The sequence below is a fragment of the Pagrus pagrus genome (genome assembly GCF_965226575.1).
Source record: "Pagrus pagrus genome assembly, chromosome: 5".
NCBI lineage: Eukaryota > Metazoa > Chordata > Actinopteri > Spariformes > Sparidae > Pagrus > Pagrus pagrus.
In genome coordinates this window covers 22,511,293-22,525,406 of record NC_140189.1, presented here as the reverse complement: position 1 = coordinate 22,525,406, position 14,114 = coordinate 22,511,293, and the positions used below count along the sequence as shown (strand labels likewise).

General features: G+C 43.4%; 1 protein-coding gene across 1 annotated transcript; it reads right to left on the bottom strand.

The window, feature by feature from the left end:
- Positions 1–749: 749 nt before the first annotated feature.
- On the bottom strand, positions 750–2,474 carry adra2db (adrenergic, alpha-2D-, receptor b). The gene has a single exon (XM_084352602.1). The coding sequence runs from the start codon at positions 2,084–2,086 to the stop codon at positions 812–814; it is 1,275 nt and encodes a 424-aa protein (XP_084208728.1). The 5' UTR covers positions 2,087–2,474; the 3' UTR covers positions 750–811.
- Positions 2,475–14,114: the final 11,640 nt, after the last annotated feature.

The following is a 14,114-nucleotide window of genomic DNA, read 5'->3' as shown; positions in this document are numbered from 1 at the left end:
CCATTCTAGCTTCAAACAGTGCTCTGGGGACCTTATCTTCCTCTGAGAACAGCTTGCTTATTCAGTTATGGGAAAACTAAATATTTCTGAGTTTGTTTTATTGCCTCATTAATATTGTGAATATTAAAATCCTGACTTCTCAAAAACTACATAGTGCCCCTTTAACTACAGCAGAGATAAATGTATGTATCCAAATGACCTGTGATAATGCCAAGAAACCCAACCAGGCAACATTTTCTATAGTATTTGATTTCATCTTTTTCCCCCTGTGAGACACTCAGAGGCAATTCTTGCTTCCCCGCTTATCCCAGTGCCCACATCTTAGAGATGGTGCAGATTAATCTTCTATTTATCTCCACACAAAACACCCGCTGTGAGCCAGCCTCCAGCACTGCAATCCAGCTGCATTCATGGCCTGAATTTGACTCTGAAGTAGCTCCTTCCTCCTGCTCGCTGCAGCATAAAAGATTGATCCAATACAGGGATTTCTCTTTCAAAGGTGCAGGTTTGCAGGACTTATCATACAGCGACCTATATATTACAACTCTGCATGTCCACGGTGGCATAAATATATTCACTGATTAAATAGCTGAGCATGTCTGCAACACTGAAACACTGCACATGTTTCTAGTTTCTTTTGCTAAACTCCACATTTTATTCATAGACTTTGAACACAACACTGGACCTTTTTTTTTTTTCTTTTCAACATAATAGAAGTTACATTTAAAGGATTTTAAGGGAGAAGAATGAGTTCTGACACACTTTCTTTCAAGCACAAAAACACGTTTGTCCCACGAACCCGTTCTCTGTGTTATTGTGTGCGTTTAGAAGTTCTGCATATGATTTTCTTGAAGGATTTCCTGAAATCCCTGTTGAAAATCGTGTATATTATGGGGTTCACAGAGCTGTTGCAGTAGCCAATCCAAAAGAAAAGGTTGAAAAGTGCCTCGGGGATGTAGCAGCTCTCTCTGCAGATAGCATGCAGGGTGTAAGTGAAGAAGAACGGGAACCAGCAGAGCACGAACACCCCCATCACCACCGCCAGCACGAAGGTGAAACGCTTCTCCCTCATCTGGGCCACTTTGGTTTTGTTGGCCGCTGCCAGCTGCTGACGCCCAGCTGGGTTCTTCTGCTCCGGGTAGAGGTGCAACGCGCGGGCCGAAGCCCAGGAGAGACGGCAGTTCTGAGGAGGGCAGCAGTCCGAGCCCTCCACCTTCCTCCGCTTGGTGAAGCGGTGGTTGCGCGGTTTAGTATCCGACGGACAGCAGCTCTCCTCCAGGTCGATGTCATCCAGCTCCCCTTGCCTCTGCTGGTGGCTCCCGGAGCTCTGGCTGCTGGGGCTCTCCATCTCGAAGCGGTCCTTCCTGACGAAACAAGTCTCGGACTGAGAGGGCTGCCTCTCCAGGCCGTTCTTGGCCACGAACACGGTGGAGGAGCGCTGCTTGGCCACCTTATAGATCTTACAGTAAACCAGAATCATGATGAGACCCGGAGCGAAGAAGGACACCAGGCAGGAGGAGAGGATGTACCAGGTCTCGTCGTTCAGCAGGCACTCCCGTTCATCGTGTTTGGTCATGAGGAGAGGAGGGAAGGAGATGATAGCAGATATGACCCACACTACAGCGATCATGGACTTGATGCGCTTTGGAGTCCGCTTCAGGTTGTAGCTGACCGCCTTCGTCACCGACCAGTAGCGGTCCAGGCTGATGGCGCACAGGTGCACGATGGATGAGGTGCAGAACAGCACGTCCAGAGCCAGGTAGAATGCGCACCAAGTGCTTCCAAAGTACCAGTAGCCCATGACCTCATTGGCGAGGGAGAAAGGGATGACCAGCGTGGCCACCAGGATGTCCGCTGATGCCAGAGAGACCAGAAAAAGGTTCTGGGGCGCACGGAGAGCCCGGCTGGTCAGCACCGCTACAATCACCAACACGTTACCGACAATAGTCACCGAAATGATCACAGTAACCACCAGGATGATGAGCGCAGTGGCTGCCCCCGTGTGTGGCAGGGCAAGCGGCGCGTCCGTGGCGTTCTCATCGTTGGAGACGTTTTCCACCGACAGATTTAACTGGATTAAATCCATTCTGGCTCCACGTTGTCCTCTCGTATCATGTTTGTTGTTTCGCACCCGTTTTTCTTCCAAAACAGCTCAGACTGGGTGCGCTGAGCAGCCTTCCTAACTAACGCATGGAGCTGCGTTGCGCGTTACGCTCCTGGTCAGCCCACATGAGACACAGCGCCGGCACAAATGTAGCTCGTCCAACTGAAACCCCTGCAAAAGGTCCTCACGGGCACAGAGAGGTCCGGAAATATCTGTGAGAAGAAAAGAGTCCACAGTCCAAGGCTCCACGAGTAAAGTCATTCCGCGGCTGTCACATCCTCGTGCGTAAAGCTGCCTTTGCGTCCTGGAGAACAGCATCGCTCTGGAGACGCGCGAGAGATGCACGGTGCTGGTGGAATGAATGCCCATAGAGGAGTGAGGTGACATCATTCCGAGGACCAGCCCATCTCTGAACTTAAAGGAGAGAGAGTTAGAGAGAGTGAGAGAGAGAGAGAGAGAGAGAGAGAGAGAGAGAGAGCTTTGTTTAGACAGTTGGATTTGAGATTTCTTTGAAAATGAAAGTGTTTGTCTGCAGGCCAGCCCTTGGGCTTGTTGTGCTTGATTTCAGACTCTCACACTTTGTTGTTTTCTTTCTCTGAATATTTAACTTTTCTCAGCAGTATATCTCTGCATGCAGGGAGTGGAAAATCACAACAACAGTCTTGTGTTGCAGAACAAATCGTGCTACCGTGGCTTTGCAGTGTAATCCTTTTAAACGATTATCTTAAAACTTTTTCGTGGCAGGGACAGCGCCATGACAGGGATGTTTTGGGGTGTAATGGCCATCAAGAGGCACTGATGGATGTGGATAGAAAACAGGCCAGCAGGAGGCTTCTCTGAACTTTATCAGCTCTGCAGGGCTGCCAATTAGAAAGCCTTAATGCTCAGAGTTAAAAGGCGTACACACAACAGTGATTGACGATGGAATTTGTGAAATTATTGGTGCATTTTTCATGGCTGACCTCTCTGATGGAGACTTATGCACCCTCACTCTTTTCCATTATTCCTACACTGTAATCTGGAGCCGCTCTGCGCGGGCACACAGAGGTGACCATAATACCTGTTGCTGAGAGGCTTGCATCTCTTTCCTCTGGAGGTCTCGTTATATAACATGTATGCAGCCGTGTGAGGCAGCCAGTCGTACAGCCAGAGGATATTTACCAGTCGTGAGTGATACAAACAGACTCACATACACACACATGGTCAGTCTGGGGTCATTGTGAAATAAAACTATGAAACAAAATTGCTGCTGAGCTGCTGAGCAGACTGCAGCTCCGCTCACCAGATGCACTTCACTAATTTTAGATTAAAAAAAATCTATTTCTAAAGTAAATAGCGTCTGCTGGGAGGCTGTCAGTATGGGATTTGCAGTCCGGCTAAAGCTGGTCGACGGATGCCAACGTTAATGTCGCTGCATGCGCGTGGATCTGTGTTCATCCTCGAAAGTGAGTTGTCTGGGTGCTCAGCAGGAACCTCCTTTAGTGGCTGCAATGAGACGATACACAAGTAGATTTGGAGGAGGATGTGGAGGAGGGTTTCGGACAGCCTATCTCTCTTCCTGTTCCCTCGCTCTCTCTCTGTCGCTATGAGCTCACTCCCTGGGATGAGCATAAAAACAGTGAAGATCATCTAAAAGGTGACTGTCACCATATATCAGTGGTGTGTAGCTATTCCCTTGAGGATCTACCTGCTGCATAAAAACAGAAAAAAACAGTGACCTTAGTACCCAGCGCCCCCCAACACAAACATGCTCTCTATACAAGCAGAAAATCAGTTTTGTTGTGTCTGACTGTGGAACCTGAGGGGGAGCCAAGAAATTACATACAATTATAATTATTACAAATGAGCCTTTCCTGTTAGGTAATCCTCTGATGGAAGATGCAATTACACACAGTTCCTGTGTTTTATTTCTTTTCATTTTAACATTAAAGGCACATTCACAAATGTATGGATTTGCTCCAAAGCAGAGGACTGACCAGACAAAGCCTAAAAATGATATACATACACATAGTTAAAGATGCTTGGGACTGTATGACGGAAAGTCTTTTAACTTTTAACTTTTAACCGAAATCATGCAACAGAATTGTTCCACCTGCAGCTGTTGACAGAATCTAGTCAAAGCTAGAACAAACTGTTTTGTCTGGTTGTTGCTCGGGCTTTACTCTCAACAAAGAAACTTTGCAGACAAATGTTCAACAGAGAAAGAACAAAACTGTCTCCACAACACTGCGTGTGCTTTTATCCACAATTGGATAAATGCAGAATTTGCAGTTACATAATATCAAAATATCTTTCTCTTTTAGCTGAAAGTAACTTTACAAACTTTTCAATATTTATGGGGTCAAAATCAAAAGGGAATAAAGAATAGTTCAATAGTAACTAAGTACTGAGGGAAATTAAAGCAGAAATGTCAATTAATGTCACATTGTATGAATTAATTGATGCCTATATTTATTTTTAATTTGTGCATTGAATTGCACATTAACTCATTTGTTGAGCCATTTCTTGATTTTTAATTATGTTTGAAACTGAAAGTCACTTTACAAAGATTTCAATATTTTCTCTTTTAGCGTGAGGTAACATATCTCTTTCCTCTCATTTTGAGGACTATCAAAAATAAAGAAAGACAGAAATGACATAATAGTAACTAAATACACTGGCAAATTAAAGCAGAAACATCCATTTGTGTCACATTGTATACATTAATTACTGGCTACATTTATATTCGTTTGTATTTTTGGTGCATTTAATTGCATAATATAATTTGCTGAGCCATTCTTGCAATTCTTCATTCATTTCTGATTTTGGCGGTTTAAGTCCTTCACAGTAATGCGCTTAAAAAGACACACAAACACGCACAGTGTCTGACATTTCATTTACATGACAAAAGGGGCGGATTTATATTGCATATGTGCTGCACATAGAAAGAAACAAAAAGAAAAGGAAAAAAGCATGGAAGCAAAAGCATACACAGAAGCAGTTACCCATCCCTAATGTATTTATACTGCACATGCGTTTCTTTATATACTATTTTGATATGGGAAGCTGTTGAAACTATTGCGATGCTATCGCAGAAAAATAAACAAAATATGAAAAATAATTAGGCCCATTTTCCCTCCAGCCTTCTGTACCTTCTATTCTGAGTAAAACAACAATACCCAGCATCCTGTCACTTTGGATCCAGCTTCCTGTTTTGATGCGGGCGTCGCACCTAACGAGGGGTGGTTGCACATACATCCCCTGCCTCTGTGTGGCCAAAGGTTTTCTCACAAATTAAGAATCACACAAACCAAATCCCTCATAAATCAGTCTTACTCAAACAATTAGTTTTCAGTTGAGAGCAAAAACGGTCACCGAACGAGCAAAACTCATCGGCTGTTCAGCGTCTGACACGTCCAACATGTTTGTGACCCCTCTGTGACGCAGATGCCAGATGAATTTACTGTCGCTTCTGAAATATCAGAAGCTCTCTGACGCCGCGGAAGCGACGGGAGTGGCACGAACATTTACCAAATTGGTTTAATCTCGTCATTTCATCGATCATTAGACATGCACTGTGATTTGACAACTTGTCCCCCTGCCAGCAGGTGATGTTTTGAGTAATGTGGTTTTAGTGGTAATTGCTGCCCCCAGAAATTATTCATTAGCTTAGCGGTGATTATTAATACGCTCGCTGAACATCATTTCGCTGCCAAATCAGTGCTCTTATCATAAGCTTCACTTTTTCTCACTTACTTTCGGATGCTTTTCGACCAAAAGTGTTACATCCAGGCTTGCAGGAGAGGCTGCCACTTCTGCTTAGCCTTTATGAGAGGCCTTGTAAAAATATGGTATGCTGTCATCATATGATGATGCTGATAGCACTGTTTATTGGCCAAACAAGACCGTGTAGATGAGAAGAAAAGATCCCAGAGAGGGCAGCCGAACACAGAAGCGGATGATGGCTGCGCTCCGTTCGCTGCCTCAATCCTCTTACCTTCCTGTTTTCTCCTAAGGAGGCTGTTTAGGCTGGTTGTGAGCAGAACCCACTGCTGCTGTTATGTAACGTTCCAGGAATAAATGGCCTGAGGTTGTGTGCGCAAACCTCATCTCAGGTTGCAGGTGATTTCTCATAGTAAACATTTTCTTCAGGGAATTCAGCCTGCAGAAATTAAGCCAAGATTAAATACCGTATATGCATGATTATTTGAATGCATGTGTTGCAGGATCCACGGCTCTTGCAAATGTGTGAACCTGTAGGAGATAGCGTGCAAGGGAGTGGGAGAGGACTCTTTGTGTGTGTTTGTGTGTGTGTGTCACAGCCACACTGTGATTCACATGTTCTTTTTGCAGAGATCACACATCTTTCCACATCTCCCACCTTCTTGCGTTGCTATTGCTGTCAGGAGGTTTGGCAGGTCTGGATGAATACCTCACGGTTGACCTTTGTTGTGTCCCAAACAAGCAAGATTTCCCTCAGAAACCGTGCTGGAGTTTAAAAGCGTGACCGGATTAATGACGCGTTGAAGGTCACACATGTCAGCACATTCCTTGATAGTTTCACCTGAAATTATGAGCGATGTCAGCTGCAGCTTGGCTTCATATCAGGGAAGCGCAAAGGGACATAAACATTTCAGCAACTTTTTACAGTGGACGTCTGCTGCGTTTAATCATTTTAAAAGCATAAAGCGGAAATAGACAACTTTTCAACTTTACCTCCTTATGGTATTACTGTGCCGCCGCTAGCAGCCTGGCTACAGTCCAAAGAAAAAAAACAACTGTATGAATCCAAATTTGACCTGGAAACCCTGATCCCAGGGGTTTGAAAAGGCAGAGTTAACACCTGTTGTATTAGTAAGTAGGCAGGTTTTGTTACTTACTGATATAATAGAAAGAATGCCGGTTTTGAACCATCTCAAGTCCCGCTGGTGAGGGTAAACATATGAGTAGGGGACAGTGGACTCAGGCTGTTTGAGGGGCAGGGGCGTAGTTTCCAGTTACTCCAGTTGTTTCAGTTACCAAGGGATGGTGACCGGCTAAAACAATGCCACTTCCTGTTTTGGTTTAGTAATGGCAGACACACTCTTTTGTGCTGTAATTCAAACTCAGTTTTCCTGGGAAACATCGAGGCCAGTAGCAGGCCGACAAGCATAGAAAGGCCCGAGAGCGCTGGTCATAAGAAACAACTCTACGTATACGTGGTATAATTTCTTCTGCAGCCTTTACCCTGTGGAATCAGTATTTACATGAGAGTGATAAGTGAAAGCAACAAAAAAAAAGCTTATTGCAAGTTTAATTCATCACTTCTGTAAACCATCATGGCCTTGAATATGTTTAAAACTGATCCACGAGTCGCACCAGCTGCTCTGAATTTGAATGAGGCATGAAGGGCTTCGTCGCTGATAAAGACCTCTAGTGGCTGCGTAGACATTCAGCAGAGGAAGGCACCTTTAAAATTCACTTCCTCGACCCTAGAGAATAGGCTTCCTGCAAAAACACTTGAGTGAATTAGATCCTCCACCTCATTTCAAGGAAAGGGACACATGTGTTGCTGGTTCAAAGCAGCTGATGTTCAGGATGCTTGCTGTGATTTAGTTAACTGCCTTGTCGACTGGTGGCCGCAGCTTGGGATAAAGAAAGACGGATGAGGAATACAAGGCGGCAGGTGAGTATGTGGGCCTGAAGCAAGTCAAGCCTTGTTTTGTTTGAAGTAGTGGGATCATTTCACCACGCTGTATGATATGTTATCATCTGGCCACAAAACTGCAAAATTCATTTTTTTGTCTGCCTATACGCTGAAAAAGTGGAGCAGTGACTCAGAACTCACTGATGATTCACGCGACATCAGAAGGTCATTGTGATTAACAATTACACTACCACATGATGTCGATTAGAGGCAACGTGATGCTAATTACACACAAGAAAGTACAATTGTTCGATGAAGGAAATACAAATGAAAAATGTTGCTGTTCTAACATTCACATATTGTGAGAATAACACATAGAGTTGCACCTGAGGATGGTGCCGAGTAACCAACATGACTGCAAGCCCTACAACAACTACCATCACTGGAAACCTACTAATTCAATTTGACATACACGAATGGCAGGTCAAACACTAAGTTGATGCATTTTAGTGACTAGTTTGAGATCACACATGTGATCTGACTCAGCAGAGAGAAGAGGGACCACTGAAAGACTAGCCCAGTAGCCAGGATACCACTCATACGTTTAAAGTTGTACATGTCATAGGCTACATATTGACATTTCTACATAACATGTCATATCACGTTCACGTTACATGTTTATTACCTGACTTTCATGTCTGGAGGTGGAGGGGATGGTGGTGAAGTTACACGCAACATGGCTGCTAAGTTTTTCAAGATTTGTAAGTTTGAGGCAACAAAAAAAATGATATTTTTGATGGGAAGTCAAGACATCTGCAGCCATGTTTGTAGACACAAAACCTGGTGTTTTTTATGAGACCTCGGGACATTTCAGTGCCAAAACATCCATAACCACGCGTTTTTTCTTAAAACTTACCAGATCATGATCGCAGCATTGTAAGAAGAGAACAATTGAACTAAGCCTAAAGAAATATAAAGTTGCAACATAAAGAAATGTAGAGTTTTAACTTATCTGTGGTGTTGTAGAAATGTACACACATTTATTCTGGCAAACGGGATGAAGCGACACATTTTTATGATCATGTCAGTCTGCCTTGTGGGTCCATTTTATCCAGACTGACACATCTCAGCAGCTATGACTAAATACATGCAATGACATTTCTAATCCTATTCCAAAGCTGCCATGTGACTACTTGTCTCATAGCTGCTGGCATGACTGTGACGGAGATACAAAGAAAGTTGCCAAACACCACATCTTTTGTTTGTTTTGCTCTGCTGTGTATGCACCCCAACTATTGGAAGTGAACTGTTAGTATTCAAGGTATCCCTCTGTATCCTGCCACCGGGCCAAGTGCTCATTAGAGCATTCAATTTGAATTTGCCTTTGGCCTCGTTCCCTGTTATTTTTGCGTCAGCCTGCAGAGTGCAATTGTGCCCTTTTATTATCGCACAAAACATCTCTGTTTATTTACCGTGAGTGTTTTTGTTGGCACACAACACTGCTCTCTGAGATGCTGCACATCATTTCCAGGAAGAAAAAAAACTGGAGAAAGGGAAATAAGACATTTCAGATCATTTTATTTATACTTTCTGTCATGATTGATTCTCTAGTATTGTTTTGCCATTAGTTGAAAGTGTGTTACTATCTAAAAACCTCCTGACGACACAGTTGTACATAATGGGCATGACTGACTTTTTAGTACTTCACATCATAAAGCACTTTATTAGACCAGCTGTGAAGGAACAAGATGAAGCGCCGTCCCCGAGAGAGGCAATTTAAAAGACATTTCCTAAGGTGTTCACAAAATGGTGGATTACAAAATATCTTTTCAGTCTTCTGACATCGTGTTAAGTGGTTCAGATCATAGCTACAGTATAAAGCTGTTCAGTGAAGGATCCTGTTGTGACATCCATCAGCTTCTGGGGTTACAGATTTCAGAGTGAGTCATCGGGCTCTGGTCCACTATCATCCTCCTCTGTCTCTGGACCTGGCACGCTCTGCCAGTCAACTGAACCTCTTCAGGGTCCACAGCCAGAGGAAAGAAAAAAACAAAACAGGTGACTGACACGGCCCTAAATTTAATGTCAATGTGAAGCATGACATGTGGCAGGCATGGTCCTAACAGCCTGGGAGCATGACATGGATGTGGACAGCCAAATATAAATATGGGGAGGTGGTTGTTGGATACTTTTCAGACAGCGCCCTTGTGTTACCCATCGCTGTCTAACTTTGTCAGGCCTGTTTCACCTGCTGTCTCTTTCGTGTCATCGTGGTGACAGCTGACACCTGTTGGTCCTGTGAACCGTTGTTTGCTCTCAATCTTCCTCTACCTGTCGCTCTCTATGTGTCTCTCTCTGCTGTTGTCATGGTGCATTGCCATGAGGGAGAACTCTCTGCCCTGACCATCTGGTGAGGGTTTTATTTGGGGATGCTCAGCCATTTCGCTTGCCATGACGGTGCTCTGTGGCAACGAACCCAAACATGTCCCCTTCTCCATAATCACACAAGACCACAGGAATGTTCTGCCCACCAGCAAAAGCGACTGTGACCCTGGCAAAACAAGCCCGCTAACAGGTTGCCTGACTGTTATCATCCCATGCGAATAAAAAGGATTTTTGCATCTTAATTGGAACCACAAGTTGGAAAGGTTATTGCTCAAGAGCACATCCATTTACACGACTATGTCCATTTACTTTACTCCACCACAATTCAGAGGCAAATATTGACAGATATGTTTCCTAGTTACATCCTAGTTAGACTGGAAGCTCAAGGACCGGAGGAGTTTTACGGTTCACACGGCAAGCGCAGGAGCTTTGGACCGCGACAGGCTAAGGCTAGCTGGTTAGCATGCTAACTTCAGTAGATATCTCTGCAGCACAATACATAGACATCATAATGTCAAATGTCAGTTTCTTTGCTTGCAGTTTAATAATCTAATGTGAAAGAGGAGGACATTTCTCTGTGGAACAAGTCATTTTACTTTGGCACTTTCAGTATATTTAACTGACAGTATCACAATAACACTGGGTACGTCCTCCGTCACCGTTTCCTTTTTTCTTTCACCTCGTCTGTCATTTTTTAATTGTCTGTACAAGTACTATGAAACAGCCGTCAGACAGTTTGACACATTATTCCTCCCCTGTAAACCTCCGCCACTCTGTGCCTAGAGTGTGCAGTTCCTGCAACATTTGGTATTTATGTAGGGCTCTTTGAGGAGTTATCCATAACACTTATCCTTCGGAGGGTCACGATGGGGGCTGGAGCCGATCACAGCTGACACTGGGCATGAGGCAGGGTACTCCCTGGAGTAGTTTCTAGTTCATCACGCTCACATTCACGCCTTTAGAGTCAATATGGAGTCACGCAGCCTGCACTACCTTGTCACCATGTTTTAGGAGTTATGCAAACAGAGATTAATGACTCACTAAAAACAATTAGGACAGGTTTTTTTTTAGAGACTGTAGATTCCCCCCTCAGAAGATATTTGCTTTCCAATTATTTCTTTATTTATTATTCATTCTCTCCTAAATATGATAAGACAGCAGATGTGACCTGTCACCTACTGCAGTGGAGAGTGTTGGCTTAAACTCCTCTCTCAGTGTCAGAGGCTGCCTAGACTGTCTTTCTGAGACAGGAAGGGATAAACACAGTTGTCTCCAACTCACTGTCGGCTCCTCAGTCCACACAGATCGCAGTCTTACTTAGCCCTCCTCTTTACTTGCTTTATCTCCTGTCTGAGGCCAAAACTACTTTAATTGATGGACCTATCTGCCCAATTTTCTTGTTGTTGAACAATGGTATTTTTGTACCTTACGTCCCAGGAAAATACTTAACATAAACTGTTTATCACATTACATTCTTCTTCTTCTGTGAAATAAGGTATGCATGTTTCTCTTTGTGCAAATGAAGTTTTATGCCTTGAGGCATGAACTCAGTTCATACACTGATTAGGTTCTTTAAAAATGTCTGGAACTTATAAGATAAGACTCAAAAAATAAACTTTGTGGGGGTATGATTGTGTTCGCTGCAACGCTCGTGATGGATAATAACTGCTCCCATCGTGCTTTGCTGCCTTTCTCAGGTGAGTGTCCACGTCCACTCCATACCCTTTTAGCATCTCTGCTGATACAACCCAAAGCAGAGGAAAATAGGAAGTATCATTTGTTTTCTTTTGTGTTATAACTGCGTCGTAAGGAATGCTATTATTTTCAGACAGAGTGGGTTTAAATTGAGGAACACTGCTTGAGGATTTTCATCTTCAACTTTCAACTTTATTTGTCCCCGAAGGGCTATCAGTTTTAGCAGCAAGACATGTACAAACAAAATACAAAAAGCCTACATGGGGTGAGGGGCTGAATGTTGCAGCCTCGGGGGAGAAGAGCGGGTTGACCTTCCAATTATAGAGTTACACACAAGAATAAAGGGATAAATGTTGCAACTTCAATAATAGCATCTCTAATGTAAACAAATAAGTCCCTACAATAAGTACAACATGTGTATGTGGGTCCACTTCAACAACATTATGTAAACAACATAGCTGACAATGTCATCATCATCAACACATAAAACACAACACAGCCAAGGTCGGGGGCATTGTGACCATCGTTGAACACTGTTACACAACCATCATCATCAACAGCATTATGTTGATTGGTGATATACTGTATGTGCAGTGCACTCAACAAACAGACAGCAGGTTGGCGTCTATAAGTGGACTTAACCATACTCAGACTGAGTCTCATGGGTCTGTCCTTCACCGGTGACTCAGCAAGAGAAAATCAAGCCAATTAAAAGTCGATGCACAGAAAACTCATGTAACAACTTGAAAATTTCACTAAGAGTTCACACTTACAGGAATAGTTCTGGGAAATGGGCTTATTTGCTTTCTTACCAAAAACTAGATGAAAAGACTGAGATCACTATTATACATTTAAAGGTGCAATATGTAAGAATTTCTGTCAAAAACATTTTTAAAAATGTACTTAAATTATCAACAGAATGTGGAGAAACAACAGTTTTCACATTATGATGTCTATGTATTGTCTTAGAGATATCTACTGAAGTTGGCATGCTAACCAGCTAGCCCCGACTCTTCGCGATCCGAAGCTCCTGTACTAGCAGTGTAAACACGTGAATTCCCCGCTACACATAAATAGTTTTCCATCTGTTTCTGTTCAAGCAGCGCTCGAACATCGTTCAGTTGTTGTTGAGTTTGAAACAAAAGACTAAAGTGAAAGATATAAAAAAGTAAACGTATACTTGCCTCCATACTGCGCTCTACTGTTCCTGACGTTGAAGACGATCCACCAAACAACAGAACGGTAAACTCGACTGTGATGGGGAGTCAATTGCCTGGTTTAAAAATGGTATAGTTAAAGGTGAAGTATTGGCCACTTCCCAAACTCCAAACAAATAAGGGGCAGCATATCACCAGCATGAGCGCTAACTGCTGCTAATTGTGGCTGCAGTTGAAAAAAGCGTGTAAGCTTGGCACTGCACTTTTATCTCCTATCAAGTTATTTCAGAAAAAGTAGCTGTACATTAACTATACATGTGGACTGTAGCACTCGTCAAAAGTCGGCAATTACAACATCTATTCGGTCAATTGAATTGTGGATTATAAATTTTGACTTCACAGCCGGCTTTGAAATTAGCACAATTGTCTCTTTTCAGGCCAGTGCTTTTCACAGATCTCCATCTAAAGCCAAGCTGGCCCCACGTCAAACGCCACTGGTTCCCAATGCAAGTATACAAATGAGTACAGACGTGCCTTTGTTCACCTTTTGAAACGGGAAACCTCATGCTCTGTTGCTGATAAAGTATTTCATCCTTAATCTGTGTCCATGTATGGGCAGCGGCCTGTTTGGAGGTTCATCTGGGATTTCAAGCATCTCCACAGCTCTCCCTCTCTGTCTAATTGAACTTGGACCACCTTTTCCAGCTGAACTAAGTCTGACGTTGTGGCAATATTTGCCTTTCTCATAACTGATGAACTGAACCCGATAACATAGACTGGCTGACAATTATGATTTGGCGTTAACCACTGTTGTGTGTTTGACGTTATTACTCAGATAATAACTTGGTACTTTTAGTAGACATTTGTAGGGAAGTCTGTTTTCAGAGTGAAGCAATGAGCGCGCTCCAGTACTGAAGGCATTATGACAGTCGTACAGTCTGAGTGCAGGAGGTGAGGATGATTGCCACGGCACAAAAGACACTGGTGGGCACAGACTTAAACACTTACACACACATTTCTCTACCTCCATAACCATCCTAATAAAGGTCTTACATTGCTGAATAGGTGTCAGGAGGTTGTGTCTGTCTGGTTGCGGTGACTCATCCTGCCTGATTAGCCTGCCTTACAGGGTCTGAAGCCATCTGAGGTTAATGGCACCTTTCATCAA